Source organism: Trichosurus vulpecula, chromosome 5 (genome assembly GCF_011100635.1).
Source record: "Trichosurus vulpecula isolate mTriVul1 chromosome 5, mTriVul1.pri, whole genome shotgun sequence".
NCBI classification, from domain to species: domain Eukaryota; kingdom Metazoa; phylum Chordata; class Mammalia; order Diprotodontia; family Phalangeridae; genus Trichosurus; species Trichosurus vulpecula.
The window spans coordinates 20,846,307-20,868,017 of NC_050577.1; the positions used below are offsets into that span (position 1 = coordinate 20,846,307).

Sequence of the window (21,711 nt, forward strand, 5' to 3'; positions counted from 1 at the left end):
CAATAAGTATTGGAGGATAGGATTAAACTCAGGTCTTTTTCCAGATTTGGCATTATATTCATTGCACCACCTAGTTGCCCAGCCCACAGCCCCAACACTTTCAGCCCAGGTGAGTTGGGGAGAACCAGTCTTTAAAAAACCCCAAGAATCCATGACATTCATTAACTTGTTTCACCATGCTTTGACAACAACAGAGATACAAAGGCACTTCTGTGAATATTCTGGTACATAGAAGACCTTCCTTTACGTCTTTAACCTCCTTGGGGAGTGTGCCTAGCAGTGGGACCCCTAGGTCAAATGGCATGGACATTTTCTTTATTTTCTTAGCATAATTCCGTAGCTCATACATTTTTAAAAATATAGTTAAGTCTTGAAGCAAACATTTACTTTTCAAATGTGCTTTTCTGCAGAGATTCACAAAAAGGGCAAACTAGTTTTAGCAATAAGTGAGATACGGCCTTAAAACCGTTCTTCGCTTCATAGAGATTCCCCTGAGTCTTAGCTGAGCTCCCTTGGCAGGGTAAAAAGAACAGAAAAAAACCATAACCAAAAAAACTCTCAGCTAGTTTTCATTTCCATGGTTTCTCTCCATCTCTCTTTTTCCTGGTTCTATCTTGGTGTCCATGTTACAGGATTCTGAAAGGACAAACGCAGGATCCTTGGATGAAAAACCCACAACTGCGTGACCATCCAGGTCACTCTTGAGGAAATCTCTGGTTCTTTGTTTCTTTATTTGTAAAATGAGCATAATTCAAATCAATTCAATTCAGCAAATGTTACATACCACCTCAGCAAGGCCCTGAGCTAGGTGTTGGGAGTTCATACAAAGACAGAGATCAAAAGGAGCCCCAGCCCTCAGGAGGTTACCCCTTACTGGGGAAATATGCCATCTTCACTGGTAGGTTAATACAGTGTCTATGTAGGGGAGAGAGCAGAAGTCAAGGAGCTTATTTGGAATATTTGAGCAGGTAAAGGGCAGTCAGAGAAGGATTACCGGTGGTCTTGGTACCCAAGCTAAAAAAAGGCGGGGCGGGGGGAAGGACTGGTATTCCCTACCTTACAGGAATATCATGTGAAAAGAATGCACTTTGCAAACCTTAAAGTGAAAGATTAATGTGAATTCAACCAGCAAGCATTTATTAATCACTTACTGTGTTGTCACATGGTGAGGTAATAGAAAGCTAGCCACAGTCAGGAAGGAAGACCTCGGTTCGAGTCTTGCCTCTGGTATATACTGGCTCTGTGACCCTGGGCAAATCATTAACAAAGGCAACTTTCTAAAATGCTTACGTTTCAGAGAAAGTGTTGACCTGTATTGGTAGAGAAAGTTCCTCCCTGGGGGCTCCCTACACCAGTGAAATTGCAGAGATGGGGAAACAGACAAAAATCATTTCTAAAAGTTCCATCCCTCAAGGACTTTACATTCTATTGAGGAAGACAGCAGGTTCTTATTTATTTAAGAAGATGCAAAATAAATAATTGTAGTAGTAATTTTTATGAATAATAACGATTATTATAAAGCTAATATTCATTTAATGACTACTATGTGCCAGGCTCAGTGCTAAGAGCTTTGCAAATATTATCTCATTGGATCCTCACAGCGACACTGTGAGGTGAGTTTTATTTTATCTTCATTTTACAAATGAGCAAACCGAGGCAAACAGGGTTAAGGGACTTGCCCAGAGTCACACAGCCAGTAAGTGTCTGAGGCTGGATTTGAACTCAAGTCTTCCTGATTCCTGGCCCAGCCCTCTAACTGCTGCATCAGCTCATCACCTTGGTGGTGCTGCTGAAGCCCTTCTCAGATACTGCAAAATGTCCTCAAGTCCTAGTGACTTTTTACCAAGTGGGAGAAACTTCACGTGTAGGCCTGGCAACAGACTGTATGTCCGTCAACCCCGGATAGAGCTAACTAAATCTGGAGGGGCTGGCACCGCAGGCTTGGCGCTCAGTGTGATGTCGTCTTGTTGGCCGCAGTAACCTACAAAAGCCACGTGTCTGTTCCGATGTGGAGGGACTCTGATACTGGACAGACATCGGGGATGCCCCCTGCATTTGCAGAGTCTGCCCCCGGTGTTCTGGCTGCTCCCTCGGATGCTTTCAAAAGACATTCGCCTCTCTCATCTCTTTGGAATTTCTCACCTAAGAAGTGTGCTTTTAGACATTCTAAAAATAGCCCCCAGGCACAGTCGGCAGCACCAAAGGAGGTGGCTTGTGATGTCTCGGGGCGGGGGGGGGGGGGGGGGGGTCCTGGAGGCTGGATAACGGGCACGTCGGTTCCAAATGGAATGAAATTGCCGCTGGTGGTGCCTGATGACTAACAAGTATGTTCCAAAGAGGGTTTCCAGCTGTGGGTTCATTCTGAGGAAGGACTCGCCTTTTTATCCCCCTATCCTTTGGACTCTTTTTGCCTGTCCTACTGAAGGCACCTTGACAAGTGGCCCCCATGTCATCCTGCCCTGACTCTGCATCTTCAGCTGTCCCTCGAGGGTGCCGTGCTAGGCAATGGGTTACACAGGATTCTATTCTTGGTGCTTAATACCGTGAATAATGGTTCCTGCACCCGTTTCCTTGTTAAAAGGATCCTAGATCTAGGCAAGAGGGCCCTCGGAGTCCCAGCCTTCTCATTACAGATAGGAGGAAGCTGACCGGAGAGGTTCAGTGATATAGAATCACAGGTTTAAAGCTGGAGGCCAACTGAGACCCAGGGAGCAGGACGGACGTGTCCATGGTCACACGAGTTGTTAGCCTCTGAGGTAGCATTCGAACCCAGGTCCTCTTGCTTCCCAAGTGCCAAAGCTTGTGTCCCTTCATCCATCACTTGTATGTACCTTTGAAGTAAAGGATTATTTGAAATACGTGAAATAACTTAGGTGGATTTTTAAAAAGAGATGAATAGGGATGAGGCCGCATGTTATGGGGAAACGAGCCCTGGATTTCAAGGTCTGTCATTTACTCCCCATGTGATCTTGGACTTCGTTTTCTCACCTGTAAAATGTCGGGGTTCGACTAGGTCTGAGCCTACGGCGTGAATGAACAATTTCATCATCATACTTTAATCATTTTACTTGTCAGGCTTCGGGAGTCAGTTTTCTAAATTGTGAGATTTGCCTTTAGTTAGAAAAGTTAAAGATTGGATGTAACAACTTGACTCTGACCTTGACCCATCTTTCCAGAGGGTCTCACTTTATTCCATGATCCAGACAAACTGGCTTATGCCTGTCCTCTCAAGACTCTGCTCAGGAGCCACCCCCCCACCCCCACCCAAAGGCCTTTCCCGATTTCAAGGTTGGGAGGAAGAGAAGGGATGGCATTCTTCCTCCCCCCGTTGATTTGCGTATAGACTTTGTATTGACTTAGCCGTTTTGTGTTTTCTCCAAAATGACGTAAGCTCCTTGAAGCCAGGAACTGATTATTGTTTTCGTCTTTGTATTTGTTGAGCTTTTCAGTGTTGGGCATTAAAAAAGCCCAACCACAATTAAACAATTTTACTGTTTAGGAAACTCCCTCTATCTGTGTAGAAGCACTTGAGTTTTAGAAAGCTGTCTAGGGGTGCTGAGAAATGGAATCATTTACCCATGGTCACAGGGCTAGTCTGTCTTGTCAGAGGCCAGTAGGAATCAGAGAGGGTCAGGACTTGAACCTGGGTCTTCCTGCCCCTGGAGCAAAAAATCCCTATCCACTCTTAAACCATGCAGCCTCTTGGCAGGCACACTTCTCATCATGGCGTCATAGGAGTCCAGATGTCAAGCTGAAATGGACGTCAGAGGCCATCGAGTCCTGCTCACTCGGCAGATAAGGTAACTGAGCATAGACAGCTCAGGGTCTCACAACTCCTATGTGTCTGAGCTGAGACTCAAGCCCAGGTATTCCTGACTCCAAATCCAGTCTTCTGTCCACCTCGCGTTGCATCTCAAAATTTCAAATACTGCCGTAACTATGTGTCAGAGGAACTGGTGAACGGGACCAGTGTGCCAACCTCTACACTGCAGAATCATCTAATCATTTGCTTAATAAATATGCACAATCATCTAATCCTTAGCTTAACAAATACTTGCCTAATTGAATTCATTTGAAACAAGTTTGAAACGTTTTTTGGAAGACCTGCCCTTTAGAAAGATCGTCTGAACTGAGTCAGTAAGCATTTATTAAGCACCTACTGTGTGCCAGGGACTGTAATGCTGGAGATATGATGACAAAAAGAAGAAATCCCATGGGGGGGTAGGACAACATATGCATATGTAATTATAGATAAGCTCTTTGGAAAGACAAGGCAAATTGTTTCATCCTTCTGGTGTAAATGGAATCTGGAAATGCTTCTTTCCAATAACCCGAGGGCTATTCTGGAGCCTGGGCATTTGGTACATGGAGATTCCCTAATGCCTGGAATCGGAAATGTGCAGGTTCTATCCAATGTAGACGTTTCTGAAGCTTCCTCCTGCATTCGTGAACCACCGAGTGGACTCTGTTCCTGTTTTATGGGTGGAGACACAGTGGTAAAAACACCAGAGGGAAGCTTCTCCCAGATTGCTTGTCTCCCCAGCTGGCTTCATCTCTTCAGTCAGAGCTGTGATGCTTGGGTGAGGAGACCATCCGCCTATCTCACTGAGAGAGAATATAATGGGACAGGTAGTGTCACTGAGTAGAAAGAGCCCTGGATTGAAAAAGAAACCTGGGTTCAAATCCTGCCTCTGATTGACTAACTGGCGCCCGTTGGGATGTGTTTTCTTTGGAGGCAAGAGCGGTTTGGGACTTTCTTTGTATCCTCGGTGCTTGGAATATAATAAATGCTTGTTAACAGGCTGGTTGACTTCCCTGAGCCCGAGTTTCCTCATCCATAAAATGGGAGTAATAATGCCCAACAGTTTCTGCTTCTCAGGGTTGTAGGGAGCGGCGAATGACAGCAGAATGTGCAGAAATCACTTTGTAAACTTAAAATTCATGTCCGTTTTATTAATCTCATTGTTATCATCCTGGGCTGTTCTTATCTTTCCTTACCCAGATTTATCTGGTCATGTTTGTAATCTTAGGTGAGATTTTTTTCTTTGTTTCTAGTTGAATGTTTCTGCTTCCTTTCTAATCACGAGAACAGGGCATTCTGGGAGTCTTGAGAGCGTCTCTGAATCTCCAGGGCCTTGGAGGAGGCAGAGTGGGTGTGGTGGGAGTCTGGAGGCCTGGGCTGTCGTCAGCTGGCTGGGGGACCTCTGACAAATCATTCTTACTTCTGCAGCCCTTACTTTCCTTATCTGTAAAAATGAGGGAGCCTGACCAGAAGGTTTCCAAGGTCCTTTCCAGAGCCAAGATGCTGTCGTTCTGGGACTTGCATCTATCCACCCCCGGCACAGGCCCTTCCCACGCAATCGCTCCAGCCCCTCAAAATGGCATTGGACGAGTGGTCCCTCATGGCATCCTTCCTTAGGCATCCATTGGGGCCCCAGGTGGGGATGTGTGCAGGCACAAAGGCTCAGTGGTCTGCAAACATCCAGGGTCTCTGAGGGACCTGGGCAAACTGGCATCGTGAAGCAGTGTCTGTAGTGGACAGATTTCCGGACTGATGTCAGGAGACCCGGTTCTCTTCCTAAACCTGGGAGTAGAAGGATTTTGTTGTTTATTTAGTTGTTTTTCAGTCACATCGGGCTCTTCGTGAGCCCATTTGGGGTGTCCTTGGCAGAAGGACTGGAGTGGTTTGCCGTTTCCTTTTCTGGCTTATTTTACAGATGAGGAAACTGAGGCAGACACGGTTTAGTGACTTGCCCAGGGTCATACAACTGGCAAGTTTCTGAGGCCAGATTTGAACTCAGGTTTTCCTGACTTCAGGCCAGGTATTCTATCCACTTTGACCCCTAGCTGCCCTAGAAGGATTTGGACTAGATGGCTTAACGTATAGAGTGCTAGAGTTGGAGTCAAGGTGACCTGAGTTCAAATTCTGCCTCGGATATTTATTAGCTGGGTGACCCTGGGAAAGACACTGCTTTGTGCCTCAGTTTCCTCATCTATGAAGTGGGGATGATAATAGCCCCTACTTTATAGAGTTGTTCTGGGACGCAGATAAGATAATATGGGCAAATTCCTTTTTAAAGCTTTAAGTGCCACATAAATGTTATTATTAATGCATCTCTAAAGTCCACTCTAACTCTTCTGACACATTAATCATCTATGACTCTCTGGCCGGATATAGAGATTGGAGCTTTCCAAATATGCGTTAGTGATCAGGAAAAAGCAGATGACACGTTTCAATGACCATCATTTAACGGATGACGGGAAGACAAAGGGAAAAGACAAATGCCAGGGTAAGGTGCTCATGCAGTTACAGGACGCGTTGGTAAATAACTTCTGCATTTTCCTTGCTGTTGGTGCAGATCGCAGCCCCAGGGTAGCTTTGTAAGCTTCTGCTGCCCCGTCTCTGGTGCTTAGCTGGGCCAGGCTCAAGATGGCAGACTGCGGTCTATGCGTCGCTGGGCTTGGACACACAGGGTGAGACCTCAGAAACGATCCGATCCAGCCCCCTCATTTTATAGTTCAGGAAACAGGCTCAAAGCCACAGAGGCACGCAGTGTCAGACAGAGGATCTAAACCCTTCCACGGGTATCACGCTGCCTCCGCTCCATTCCTAACAGTCTGTGATTCAAGCTTTTAAAACCGACTCTATTTGTTCTATTATTCAAAGCCCTACAGTGGAAAGAGACCCTTGGTTTGAATTCTGCTTGAGATATCTGTGTGACTTTGAGCAAATTACTCCAGGCCTGGGCTGAACTAGATGGCCTCCCAGGTCAGCTGTAGTTCGGTCCTAAAGTGGGCGGCATCAGGTCTCAAAGGGCTTCTTGGAAGCCCTGGAGGTGTGGCAGCCTTTGCCAGAGGTGGGAGTTAGCACACAGATACAGTCACAGGTGGTTGAAGCTCTAAGTACAGGCAGGAAATGAGAGATAGTATCCACATGTAAATAGAGTGGGTGAAGAGGCTGGAATCCGCCAGGCACAGGAAGCCTGGCATCCGGAGTCTGGAGGAAAACTGAGCCTGAGATCAGGAGATTAGGCAGGAAGAAAGGGGGAGCCGAGTCCTAGAGAAAGAGAAATGCTGGTGAGCAGAGAGAGTGGATCCCACGCCCAGAGGCAGCTCCAGAATTCCTGGGCTTTCAGATAAGGATGGGATTTAAGGGGTGGTGTTCCGGCCAGTGTGAAACCTCTCACTGTTTGGTCCTTCTCCAGGCCCCTGAGGACTGAGGCTTCTGTTCTGGTACCAAAGAGGATCTCATTGGAAAGGTTAGGCAGCTTGGGCCAGCCTGTGTTTCCCCTATGGTGATGAGCCTCTTCAGGAACCTCCCCACCATGGACTTAGCATGTAATTTTATTTACACTAATTGGATTCACATCAAACTTTCCTGGAACATTGGCATTGTGTAAGAGGCCCAGCTGTAGAAATATGACTAAAATGATATGCTCTTTTTATTAAATGGATATATCTTGAGGGCCAAAAAAAGGAGAAGTTCTCATTTCACTTTTGTGAGCCTCACTTCCCCATGTACACCCTGAATCATCTATGCTGGACGGACTTTATTTAGAGCATAAATCTCTCTTCTCTTATATCCACCAAGCGATACCCAAACATTGCAAACAGGATTGACAGTGAGTTTGTATTTCTTTCATGGTCCTGTAAAAGGAAATCTACCAGGTTGCTGGGGTGGAGGTGTAACTTAGCAGTCATTGCATTAGACCGTGGTTCGGGCATCTATAGGTTCTTGAATCCACAGTAAGAGGACTCTTCTAATCCTTTCGAGGGTATAATTGACTTAGGAGACTGGGGGTAGGGGTGGGAGAGGGCAGAAAGTTGATCTTGCTCCAGGAGCTACCTGCCTTGACTTGGCCCAGATGAGAGAAGTCAGCAGGAATTCACGGCATCCCTGACCCTCGGAGATGGAGAGGCCTCAGACACCATCTCTTGGTCCTCGAATCGCCTTGGCGGCAAGACATCATCTACCCCTCAGCAGGGCAGCGTCTTTGGATACAGCTCCAGACAGCCGGAGCTGATAGGGCTCTTGGAGGTTTGCAGGGCCCTTTGGGGTCCATTCGTTGTCAAATGCCAAGTACATTCCATTCAGTTCAACGGGCTTATTGATTAAGCATCTACTCAGTCTAAGACCTATTTCCCAGGTGCTGGGGGCTCATGGAATCATAGACTGAGAACAGAGAGGCCATCTAGTACAGCCCCCTCATTTTATAGGAAATGAAACTGAATGACTGCTTATCCAGGGTTATGCAGCTTTACGTAACTAAGATGGGATACGAACTAAGATGGGAATTTTTCTTGAATCTAGATCCAGAGCCTTACAAAAATGAAAACCCCCATCTGCCCTCAAAGGGCCTAAGTTTTCCTGGGATGAAAAATTTGACGTAAGTCAGTACAAGAAAAATCAAGGAAAGAATATCACCAACCATTGAGCCCAGGAGTGAATTGAGCCTTGAAGGAAACTGAGGACCAAAGTGGAGGTGAGGAGGAGTGCATTCCAGGCATGGGGCACAGCCTGTGCAAAGGAATAGAGGTGGGAGATGATGCTCAATTTAGAGAACAGCAAATAGGCCAGATTAATGTGAAGAGGATTATCATGAAATAAGTCTGGAGAGGTAGAGACTTTGCACATAGTAGGTTCTTAATAAATATTGCCGGAATTGAATCAAATGGAACAAAATTGTAGCATCTATGCTTTGGTTCTTTCCAAAGAGATTTAAATGGAAGGGCTGGGTAGAAAGTAAGATTCTTTTTTAAAGTGTGTTAATTGTGCAGGTTCAAAGTCAGTGCTGTGTATGCAGTAGGTCCTCTGCCCAGGGTGGTGCTTATCCAATATTGATTATTGACACCTGATGGTCAAGAGCAGGGACCTGGCATTTCGGAAGCATAAGGGAAACAGGAGCACAGATCCCTGTTTTCTGAGTCATTAGTTTGACCTATAACTTGAAGCTTCCAAAACCTTCCTGGCATTTGTTTTGAAAGCCCTTTTTTATTTCCACTATGCACTTGCATGGGCTGTTGGACTTTACACGAGACAATTTTCAGGGTATCTTTTGATGAATTAAAGGCTGATCCATGCAGGAGACGCGTCACTATTATGAATAGAGATGTGCAAGGCAGCTTGTAGTCCTCAGGGATTGGATGGCAGTGCCCCAGTCATCATCTGTGAGGCTGCAGATTCTTGGGTTTTCCCCCAGGTTTGAGAGCTAGGGCCTGGCATCTTTACACTCTGAATGGGGGATGACTGTGTAGGGAACTCCATCTCCCCATTCTCATTCATACCTGTTCTTAGAGCCTGCCAAAGATGAGATCTATCAGGGGCAAGAGAGAGCCTGTTTGCTGGTATTTGCAAAGCCTGTTTAGTGCCCACTAACTGATGAAGGCTTTCCGTTTGGATTTAGTGACTGGCTTGCCTCTGAAATAGCTCCCCAAGCCTAGGCGGGACCTAGGGGACCTTCCTTCATTAACATATTGGTATTTCAACACACACTTGGGTCCACTCCCTGTCTGGCTCCCTACGGGTTATGGACAGATTGTGTGGAGGGGAAATGGTGGCTGGGTGGGCTCATTGCCAGCTTGGCATCAGTGGCAGGTCTGCATTCCTCACCTGGAAGGGCTTTTGTGTGCCATCATCCATGGAGGGCACCATTAGCCCATATGGGGTCTTCCATCTGTCTCTGAGTGGGGCTGGTGGAAGGAGAAATTGCTGCGTGAGGGCAGGGGGCCTCTGGCAGAGACAGTGACCATTGACTGAAAGCATCTCTAAATCCAACACCTACCCCCAGTGCCCCTGGCAGAGACAGCCTCCTACTACCTGTGGGCAGAGAGAGCGCATTTCTTCTGAACCCCAAGTCCCATTCTCTAGCCATTCTGGCCTCTTACTCAGTAGTCTTTCATAGATATATGTATATGTGTAAATATACATGTGTGTGCAGGCATGTATATGCATGTGTGTATATATACGCACATGCAAATGCCTGTGACTCTAACCTTAAACCTAAATACACATATATGTGTGTATACAAATATAGGCGTATACTCACTGCTTCCCCAGACTCATTCTCTCTCTCTCTCTCTACCTATCTGTATGTACATGTATATGTATACAAATTTAGGTGCATACGCACTGCTTCCTCAGACTCTCTGTATATACATGCATGTGTACATATCTGTGTATGTATTCAGACATATATAATTTTTTTTAACTCCTAAAGGTGGTAATAGAGAGTGGAAGGTGGAGTTCTAGGACCTGAGTCCAAACCCCAGCACTACTCCTTGTGTGTCCTAGAACATTTCTATGACTTCAGTTTTTTCATCAGTAAGAAGAGAGGAGCTTGTACATATGATGTTGGAGTTTTTCAGCGTGTTGTTTAATTTTGCTAAGCTTTTCTTTGGTCTAAGGGATAACTCTCTGGGAGAGGGAAGGGAACAAGCATTTACTAAGCATCTACTGTATGCCAGGCACTTTACAAATATGATCTCTTGGAGGAGGAGAGATGCCTTGGAAAATGTCAATGACGTAAAAACAAAAGCTGTCAGTATAATGCTGTCTGTCTTAAAGGGGTTGGCCTGGTCACTTGCCTCTCAGGCCCCTCCCAACTCTGGCTCTGGGCTCCTGCTGGGATCGATGGACTGTCCGAGTCTTTTCCCAAAGCTGACGCTCTCCCACCCAGCTGAGCCCACCCAGAGTAAAGGGGAGCCCCAGCTGCTTTCCTTAGCCAGTACCTGAACATTCCGTGCAGAGAATAAGACAGTTCCAATGAGGATTTGCATTTTCTGAGGTTCCATGATCCAGCCTCAACTTTCCTTTCCATTCTTTTTGCTCAGAATCCTAGCTTAGAGGTGGCAGAGACCCCTCTGGACGTTAGAGGCCGGATGGTCCAATGCACCCCTCTTCAACACCTCCCAGAATGGTCATCCACCTTGTAAGGAGAGGCAGTGGGGTGCATGCTGGCTTTGGAGTCGGAGGTTCTGGGTCTAAATTTTGGCTCTAGTACCTTACCTGGGTGACCTTGGGCAAGTCACTTAACTTCCTGAGTCCTCAGTTTCCTCTTCTCTAAAATGAATGGCTTGGACAAGATGGCCTGTAAGGCCCCTTCTAACTCCAAGTCTGTGACCCCAGGATCCTTCGCTTAAAGGCTGCAGTGTACGAGAATCTACTCAGTCCGGAACAGGTTCTTTGGATGCCTCTGGCCGTCAGTCTGGTCAAGCCTCATGGACTTCTTCTCAGCAGAATGTTTTTAAATGAATAAAATAAAATACAGATGATTACAAGGGAAACCACTCATATTGAACTACACCCACACACCCATTTAACAGACCTCAGGTTAGAAGCCTTACTCTAAGGGCAGCCCTGGCCACCCCTTCTCATTACTCAGTGTGGTTTAGAGCTGAATTTGAAGTCGGGATGACCAGGATTTAAGTCCTGCTTCAGACACACAGGAGCCAACCACTTAACGTTTCTGATTTTGCCTCAATTTCCTTTTCAGTAAAACAAGAACAATAAAAAAAAGTGTCAATCTTTTTTTTTTTTTTTAAATAGAAGAGAGCAGGAGTGAATTTGGAAGAGGAAGCAGACAAGGGGAGTATGGGCACTGCCATTTAAAATTCCAGTGATACAAGGAAAAAAAGATAAGATCTATGCAGTGGGAGGAAGAACGTGGTTTCTTTCGTGTTATTGTTTGCATTTTGAAATATGCTTAAGCTTAAAACACCACGAAGACTTTTGGGACACCCTGACACCATCTGGTTCCTACATAGTTCGCGTGTGGTCTCCCCCGTTAGAATGTGCTTCATTGAAAGCAAGGACTGCGTTTTTGCCTTTCTGTCTCCAGCACCTAGCACAGTGCGAGGCACACAGTAGGCACTTAATCAATGCCTGTTGACTGATTGGGGTGTAAAACCGAAATATGTCGTTACTTCCATGGATCTGTGACCTCCCGGAGGTGCTGTCTCCTCCACTGGTGCAGATTGCAGACGACCCCGACGGACGGACTTTCTCGCTGCGCTGGCCTCAGCCTTTCCCATGACAGTCAGATCACATCATGGTAAACCCCGAAGAATAAATGCAAGCCCGTGTTTATTACCAGAACTCTTCCTCCTTGACGCATTCTTCCTTGTGTTGCGCAGGGTGTCCCAAAAATCTGCAGGGAGGTTTAAATGTGTTAACCCTACTGTGTGCCCCGGCCAGATTTTAAGTTCCCGCTGGACAGGGTTATTCAGGTCTTATCTTTTGGCCGTGTATTTTAGTGCTGGAAGAACCCGAATTCAAATCCTGCCTTAGACCCTTGCTTCCCCCTGCTCTCTCAGCCTCAGTTTCCTCTTCTGTAAAATGGGAATAATGGTAGCAGCGCTTCCCTCCTAGAGTCGTGGCCAGGATCAAACATCATCACGCCAATTAAGCGCCCTGCAAACCTTAGATACTTAAACATAAGCTATCGTCATTAGTTATTCTTTCTCTCCGCCTCCCCCGCGGAGGAGTACAATCAATACTTAATCTATAAAGGAATTAGCCAATGAAAATGTAAAATGAAAGGTCTAGGGCCGGTTCGGGACATCTGTGATCGGGCTGCTTTTTCTCTCTAGTGCTTGTGGGGTGTGGTAGAAAGAGCGTTGAATTTGGAGGCCTGAGTTCAAATCCGAAGCTGACACTTGGTACTCGGATGACCTCAGGCAAGTCCCTCGGCCCCTCTGGATCTCAGGTTCATCAGTATGTTCATCGTCAGTCCTGATGATCTCAGGAGCATCAGTGGGATTGTTTGGTCACGTGTCAGGTCCCTCCTCGCGCCCAACCTCTGGCGTGATTCCTTCATTCGTTCCACAAACCCGTTAGGTCCGAGGCTTTGGAGACACCAAGCTAGGAGTGAGGCAGCCCCTGCCTTTAGGAACCTTGCAGCCCCCTGAGAGCAAACAGCATGCGAATAAAGAAAGAAGGCCAGCAAAAACAGTAGTAATAGCTCACATTTATATGGAATTTGAAGGTTGGCAAAAACCCTTTACAAAGGTTATCCTCACGGCAACGCCATCGCGTATAGAAGTGCTCTTCTTATCCCTGTTTTATGGAAGAGGAAACTGAGGCTGAGAGGTTAAGTGACGTAGACCCAGGACTTGAGGTGCAATCTGAACTCACGTCTTCCTGAGTCCATCCGCCCTACGGCCACCTAGTTCCAATAGTAATTGGGGGTATCAAGAGAAGCTTCATGGGATTGTAGCATCAGGGCTAGAAGAGACCACAGAGGCCATCCACTCCAATCTCCTCATTTTTCACATGAAGAAACAGGGGCCTACAGAAGTTAAGTGACTTACCTGAGGTAGCATAGCTTGTAAGTTCCTGAGAGGGAAAGCATTTGAACCCAGGTCCTCTGACTTCATATCCAGTATGCTTTCCACTGTCCCATGCTACCTCCAGGAAGTATATGCAAAGATGAGTAAGGAGTGAATGGTCCTAGGATTTTATTTTTCTAAGCTATTTCAGAAGGTTTATTTATGCTAAACACTGAGCAATTGTGCCACTGACCTCATGGTGCCATGGCGGGGGTAGGGGGACCCTGGGTTCTAGAAAATGTTACCAGAGGCATGCAAACATTGGCCCAACCTCCCAACCTGGACAGGCTTCAAGAGAACCTGTCTCATGTCTTTTTGATCCAAGCCATCAGCCTTGTCCATCACTTACAATAGGGGTTCTTAACCTGGGTGTCACGGAGCCCTTTGGCAGTTGGGTACAGACTCTCTGTCTCAAAGTAATGTTAAGTATATTAAATAAAATACATAGGATTACAAAGGAAACCAAATATACTGAAATAGTTATCAGAATTTTTACAAAATCCAAGTTCACAGACCCCTGCTTAAGAGCTCCAGGCCTAGAGGCTCCTTACCAGACCATCCACCACCAGCTGGCATTTTTCTCCCCTAGAGTAATTCAGGAAGACAGTCTACAAAAGATCAATCCGTATCAGTGGTCAAAGGACCCAGGCTTACAAGGTCATGAATCCTGCAAATGTCAAAGAACTTCCTAAGTCGAGAGAGAAATGGAAGCTTTTACAAACCTTCCCTTTCTCTACATTATGGACTTTTTTCCCGAAATTTTTAAACACATTTCCAGAAAATTCCCATTTTAATACTGTGGGCGAGAAGCCACCGAGAGCTAATGGGTACAGCCTGTGTCTCTCCGGTGCTCCCCATTCAGATCTGTCAGATTTGAATAAATGCTTCTCCATAGGATTGCTTAATTGCTGGATCTGCCCCCAAAGGACTTTATATAAAAAGCAATCAAGCAACATCTGTATATAAAAAGAGCCTTGAACAATGAATGTGAAAAAGACTTGGGTGGGATGTCAGCAAGTCAGCAAGCCAGAAGTCCCAAGCCTAGCTCAGTGTCATCAAGGCAGAGAGGAAGGAAGGGGGCCAAGAAAAAGAAATGGAAAAGATTTGCATTAACCCTTTCCATACTCATTCCTGTACTCCAGGTGCTTTGCACACCTTTCTTATTTCCCCGATTTGATTAGAAGCTTTTCTAGGGGCATAGGATGTATCTGGCATGTTTTCTCATCTCTCACAGTGTGAGTGCAGTGTTTCGTGTGGCCTAGCATTTTCCATTCCACTATATTGCTTCATGGTTATGAAGGATAGATTGTTGGGAAAAGATCTGACCATCTGGGTTGACCACAAGCTCAAGATGAATGGACAGCGTGCTAAGGCAGCCAAGAAAACCATGCAGTCATAGGCTGCTTTCAGAGAGGCATAGTATCCAGGTTGGGGCACTGGCAGTCCTGTGTGCTCTGCCCCGTCAGAGTTTCTTATGTTCAATACCGGCGGCCGTTTTTGAGGAAGAACATTGATAAAGTGGTAACTGTCCTGAGAAAAGAGACCAGGTGAGTAAAGAGCTTTGAAATTATGCTACACAAAGATCAGCCGAATGAACTGGACGCATTTCACCTGCAGAAGAAAGAAATTAAGAGAATACGGTGGTTTTAGAATATTTGAAGGGATTCCATACATATTGAAGTATGATTTGATGTATTCTTCTAGGCTGCAGAAAGCAGACTGGAGACCACTGGGCACAAATCTGATGTCCAGAAATCTTCCTGCTAACATCTGAAGCTGTCCAAGGAGAATGGCTCCCCTTGGGAGGCGGTGCTTTCTTTCTCAAGGGAGGTATTTAAGCCAAGGCATGATGTCCGCTCTTCGAGGGCATTTCTGTTTAGAGCTAACTTAGACTCTATGGCCTCTCAGGTTCTGTGATTTGGGGACCTTTGTGCAAGTGGGAGAGGCATGTCCAACACCAGACAAGGGGCTGGGCCTCTCTGTCTGCCCTCTGGGGCATCCAGCCTGTGGATTCCTCATTCTTTCTGAGCTCCTTTGGCGCATCTCTGAGGAATAGGCAGTAGCACTGTCATTATGTACCCAACTACATTTGGAGACCGTGGATTCAGCAGTTTTATAGAGCAACCATGTTGGGGGTGTACTCTGTGGTGGAATGCTATGTCAAATTATCCTTTCATCCCAAAGAGCTCAAAGCACTCATAATATGTTCTAAATATAATGGCATAGTCCAGACAGAGGACCCAAAACATATCCCTTGTCATGGTCTCGGAGTGACCAAAGGGAATTAAGAATCCATGTCTCTTTAACTCACTTGCTGATTCATTCATTCATTCGTTCAGCATTTATTAAACACCCTTTATGTGCAAGGCACCATGTTATGTGCTGGAGATCCAAAGGACAGGACAAGACAGTTGCTGCTCTCAAGCTGCTTAGATTCTCCAGAGCAATACGATCTACCACAAATATATTGATATAAGATCTATACAAAGTACTCTCTGGAGGAGGGGAGACCCAGAAAAGGCTTCCTGTAGGAGACGGCGTCTGGGCTGGGCCGTGGAGGATTCTAAGAGGCAGAGACAAGGAGAGAGGGCAGTCTAGACAGAGAAAGGAGTCAGAAAGGTGGGAAGCCAGATCACAGTGGTTTTACAGTCAAGTGAGACAGGAGAGGACATAGACATACCCAGTGTGCTCAGCATTCGCCAGGAATTTAGTCAAGAAGGGGAGGAGTACCATAGGATGGTAGCTAGCAGGAATGGCTGGTTCAGACAAGGGTATTTCTTTTTTCGGCTGAAGGAGAGACATGAGTGCATTTCTAAGCAGTAGGAAGAGTCAGGAGGTAGGAGGTGATTAAAGATTAGTGTGAGAGCCGTGGATGATAGAAGGGCATTCCACTGCAAATGAAGGTGAAATGGAATCAGGGTACATGTAGAAGGGTTTGCCTTGGCAAGGAGAAAGGCCAAGTGAGACAGTTGTGAAGGAAGTGATGTGGGGAAAGAGTTCTGAATGATCCGAGATGAGGAGAGAAGAGGGAGTTTTCAGGAGTGGTCTCTTTTTAATTTTGGTCGCGAACAAAACGAGGCTTTGAAGCAGCTCTTCCAACTCCAAGGTCAGGGCTCTTCCCACTGGACCACACTGCCTACAAGCTAGAGCACTGGCTTTGGAATTGGAAAGACCTGGATTTGCATCCCGCCTCAGACACTTACCAGCTGCGTAATCAGGAGCTCACCATTTTCCTGTTCTCCCATTTGTTATATTAGAATAATAATATTTGTAAGCCTCATTTCCTGGGCAATTGTGAAGATTAAATAAAATAATGCAGATAAAGCACTTTTCTAGGTTTAAGACATAATAATAATAACAAAATCTATAAAGGCTTTGAGATCTACAAAGCCCAGATCCTCCCCGAAATCCCAGGAGCTAGGTGCTGTTATTATTCTTATACAAATGTAGTCTTGCCGTATAGACGGCATATGGAAATACAGATATCTATTTTTATTATTGTCATGATTGTTGTCTGGAAAATTTACGTCCATAGAACCAAGCCCTCACTTGCCTGTGCTTCTGGCATCTCATGTTTTTTTGTGGTTTTGTTTTGTGCTTCATCACCCACCTGGATTGTAGCCCTTCTACTTGGTCTTTGCAGCTCTCTACGGCTAAAAAATCCATCAGTTTGTGGCCAAGCCGATGAAGGGCCTAGCTGGCCTTGTCAGGGCTGGTCCTCCTAGGATGGACATTTCCTCTAAGATGCTTCAAAGGTTAGGTGTCTTCTCCTCTGCCCCCTTCTTTCTCCACTTACACACTTAAACACTCATGAACTACATTTCCGTTTTTCTGTCTTTCAGAACTGAGGACGATCTTCTAGAATTATTCAAGCAAGGGGACATCCAAGCCGTGACATATGCCAGTGCCACCGCCCCCACCGCCGCCTTTGCCCCCACCACCTCCCCCCACCGGGGCGCCCCCACCCCCTCCGCCTTTGGCATCTCCGGTAAGGCTTGGTTTCCATCTTGCCTCCTTAGACAGTGAAAGCATCCTTGGATCTGGCTAAGCACTTCCCAGCATTTCACCTGCTTTGGGCAGCTCCCTTCAGGTAGCCAGCCAGCTCCGTGGGTGTCAAGGTCAGGTTTAAAAGCCTTCAGCAGGGCTGCTTGTGCCAGCCAACCCTGTTATTCCTCAGGCCCCCTCTGCTGTCTCTCCACTGCCTCCCTGAGTAATCTCCCCTCCAGTCCTTGCTGTGGGAAACCAGCTCCCTAAAGTGGACTCCCTAATGGACTCAGCCTCATTCGGAATCAGCCTGCCCAGCTTGTCCTTTCTGTTCTCTCTTTCCCTTGTAAGGTCTGAGCAGGACACGTGAGTGATGCTGCAAAAAAATGCTTCTTTTGTTTGGGTCATCTATGGGTCTGGCTGAAGTCTCCCTCACATTGAGGCTTCAGCCCCCAGCTATTGCCGGCTGTCAGAGAAGAGAAATAGGGGCCTCTTAATGAAATGGACTTGACTGCACTCCTGCCCATGAAACCCTGAACTCTCTGGGGTTAGTGTCGGTCAGCTCAATGTTTCTGCTTTCCTTGCTTCCTTCCTTTCCTTCTTTCTTTCCTTCCTTTCCTTCTTTTCTTCTTCCTTCCTTCCTTCCTTCCTTCCTTCCTTCCTTTCTTTCTTTCTTTCTATCTTTCTTTCTTTCTTTCTTTCTTCCTTTCTTCCTTTCTTTCTTTCTTTCTTTCTTTCTTTCTTTCTTTCTTCCTTCCTTCCTTCCTTCCTTCCTTTTCCCTTCGTTCCTTCCTTTTTTCCTCCCTCCCTTCCCAGACACTCATCTCATTTTCCAGGCACATACCAGTTCACTGGAACACAGCAGGGGTTCCCACTTTCGGCCTTAGAACAGTATGACCCAAAGTTTCTGCATGCATGGAGGTGATTAGAGCCAAAAATAGAACTCAGTGTGTCACCCTCTGACTCAGAGTGTGAAGGCGTCTTGGAGGTCATCTAGGCTAAGCCCTTCATTTTGAGGGCCAGAGAGGGGAAGGTCAAACAAGTCAGAGGTAGGATTTGAACCCAGGGCCCTTTCCTCCCAATTCTCCCACTCTTCTCCCTATCTTCTCTCTCTCTGCTCACAGGCCTCTGTTCAGATTGGAGTTTGTAGGATTATACGTTTAGGGATCTGCTCCAACTCCTCAGTTTTACAGATAAGCAAAGTGTGGCTCTGGAGGGGTGACAATGACTTACCCAAAGTCACACAGGTAGGAAGGGGAAGCCTCAGCTGTAGGAGAGGCAGCAAGTCAAGTTAGGCATTTATTAAGCACCTTACTGTGCACCAGGCACTGTGCTAAGCACCAAAGACACAGAGAGAGGCAAAAACAACCCCTGCCTTCAGGAAGCTCACAGTCTGGTGGGAGACACAGCATGCAAACAACTACGTACAAACAAGGTGTAGACAAGATAAATTGGAGGTCTTCTCAGAGTACCAAGCAGACTTATAGACTTACATCTGGAGAGGATTTTGTGTGTCGTTTAGTCTAAACCCCAAAGTTCCAGGAATGGACTTCTAGACCACGTGTCAAACACCTGGCCACAACACTCCCTGAACCAGATTAAAGTGAAATTAGGGAAAAAAGGAGTAAAAATGCAGTCAAACGTAGACGATGTTAATAAGCAGTTTTCTAAGTCTAGGATCCTCGGTTTTGTTGTTGCTGTTCAGTTGTTCCCTTCGTGTGACTCTTCATGACCCCATTTGGGGTGTTCTTGACAAAGATCCTAGAGCGGTCTGCCTTTTCCTTCTCCAGCTCATTTGACAGATGAGGAAACTGAGGCAAACAGGGTTAAGTGACTTGCCCAGGGTCACACAGCTAGTAAGTGTCTGAAGCCAGATTTGAACTCAGGAAGATGAGTCTTCCTGACTCCAGGCCGGTCATTCTATCTATTTAGCCACCTAGCTGCCAAAAAGATATATACATACATACATATATATATGTAGAGAGAGAGAGAGAGAGAGAGAGAGAGAGAGAGAGAGAGAAAGTATAAAGTTAATAAACATGAGTATATATGCATATATTTGCATATATGCATATATCACACCTTTATGTACATGGAATTAAATACAAGATGATTTGGGAGGGAGAGCAGTGATAGTCGGGGCGATGAGGAAAGGCTTGCTGCAGTAGATGCCTGAGCTGCATCTTCAAGGCAGAGAGAGAATCCATGAGGCAGAGGTGGGGGGGAAGGTGGTGGGGGAGATCAGAAGGAGGCAGAGAGATGGAGTGTCCTGACTGAGGGCCAGACAGGCCAGTGTGTCCGGATCAAGCAGCCAGCACAAGAAGAAGAGTGACGTCAGCGAGGTTGGACATTCTTCCATAGAATGGTCAGGTCCAGGCTGGTCAGGGCTGTCCAAGCTCAAAGAAGAGGTCCTATTGGCTCTAGAGGCTGCAGGAAGCCGCTGGCATTGGCTTCAGATCTGCCTTTCTGGAAAATCCCTCTGGAAGACGCATGGAGGATGGACTGCAGCCGGGGAGCTTGGAGGCCGGGAGGCCAGTTAGGAGGCTGTTCTAATCATCTAGACCAGAGCTGATGAGGGCCTGGAGGGATGGTGTCAGGAATGACAAAGGTGAAGATGAGCTGAGGTTGTGGAAGAAGCTAGGAGGGGTCCATTCATTCATTCACTTATGTATCCATCCATCCATCCATCCATCCATCCATCCATCCATCCATCTATCCATCCATCCATCCATCCATCTATCCATCTATATTTAACTCTCCTGGGAGGAAAAAGAAAATATGAAAGAAGGGCTGGGGCCTCGCTGTGGGGTGGGTGATGTGCCCATGGCCAGCGTCAGAGAGAAGGACAAGCTTAACTGGCTTCTGCTTCCTCTGCCAAGGACATGGCATTTGTGCTGAACAGCATGGTGAGGGCCCGTCTCCTGTGGGGGGATTCCAGTGGTTGCTGTATTCCACTTTGCTTTATCCAGAGTGATGTGAGATGTGGTCATTGCTTCTAACCCGGGGGAAGAGGCGGTGCGGTTCAGCCACTTTAGGGGTTCAGTGTTTGCACTAATGGGCACCTGGCTGTAACGGGGAGTTGATGCCCAAGAGAAGTATAAAGAGATGGTGAGAGAACACCTGAGTGCCTGGATGATTTCAGGTCACCTGGCCCAGGTGAGCCACATGCTCAGGTCTTGAAAGAACTGGCATTTGGGAGTGTAGAATCCCTGTCAACCATATTTGAGAGATTATGGGGTTATTAACCCAGAAAAAGGGGAACATGACAGCTGTTAATTGTTATCGAGGGGCTGTCATGTGGGGGACTGATTCAGTTTGTTCTGCTTGTCTCCAAAGAGCAGAATTAGGAGCAATCAGGTAGAAGCTGCCAAAAAGGTAAACTGAGGCATGAGGTCAGGAAAACTTCTGAGCCATTAGAGCTATCCACAAGTGGGATGGTCTGCATGGGGGGCAGGGGCAGGGGGAGGGGAGGCTCTCCTCAAGAAGAGAAGCCCCTTGTCAGGGATGTTAATAGCAGGGATTCCTTTGGGGGTAGGGGTTCGATTAATGGCCATTGAGGTCCCATCTCACTCTCAGATTCTTCATCCCTATCTAGAGCAGCGTTCCTGAGCTCGTTTTGTGTCACAGACCCCTTTCAAATTCCGGAGAGCCCTAGGGACATTGTCTCAGAATGTTTTGTATACATAAAATATATAGATTACAAAGGAAACCAATCATGTTGGAATACAGATATCGAGACATTTTTTAAAAGGAAAAAAAGTTCATGGACTCCAGGTTAGAAACCCCTGATCCAGAGGTTAAGAACTATACCTATAGTAAATGTCAGGGGCAGGATCTGAACTCGAGGCTCCTTGATTTCAGGGTCAGCCATCTTTCTTTTGCACCAGGCTCCCTCTGTTCATGGAGTCCTCTCGAACAAGAACAGGGGCTATCCTTCTTTGATCCTTCTGCTTACATCTTGAGCACCTGCTATGTGTCTGACAGTGTAGGTGACTGGGGGACAGGACCTCCATGCCCTGGTGCTGCCCCTCGAGGAGTCTGTGCCATATTGGGAAGATGCCACATGTGCCTTCTCAGAGATAATCTGAACGCCATTTCAGGAACATGTAGCTCCCCAGACCCCGTGGCCTGTATCCCCCACCTTCCTCTTTCTTCTTGGGCTCTTCACTCCCACTCATAACACCCTCAGGAGGTGACAGGGGAGTTGAGCATAGCTCTCCTGTAAGATCCATAATGCCACGCTAGAACAAACCTCCAAACCCCCAGGGAGACTGGGTTGGAAGAGGCCAAAGAAAACCCTGTTCTTTGTGTTCCAGGATCTGTAGACTCAGCATAATCAAATCTGGCTTCTTTCTTCAAATCCACAGCAACAGTTACATAAGTCACACCGAGAACAGCAAT

General features: G+C 46.5%; 1 protein-coding gene across 2 annotated transcripts in view; it reads left to right on the top strand.

Moving 5' to 3' along the window:
* Window positions 1–21,711, top strand: part of WIPF3 (WAS/WASL interacting protein family member 3) — a 72,242-nt gene that overhangs the window by 8,562 nt on the left and 41,969 nt on the right. For both annotated transcript variants that reach the window (XM_036761121.1, XM_036761122.1), the window contains exon 2: window positions 17,169–17,314. In XM_036761121.1, the coding sequence (XP_036617016.1) occupies window positions 17,225–17,314 (90 nt within the window). In that variant the 5' untranslated portion in view covers window positions 17,169–17,224. The remainder of the gene's footprint in view (window positions 1–17,168; window positions 17,315–21,711) is intronic.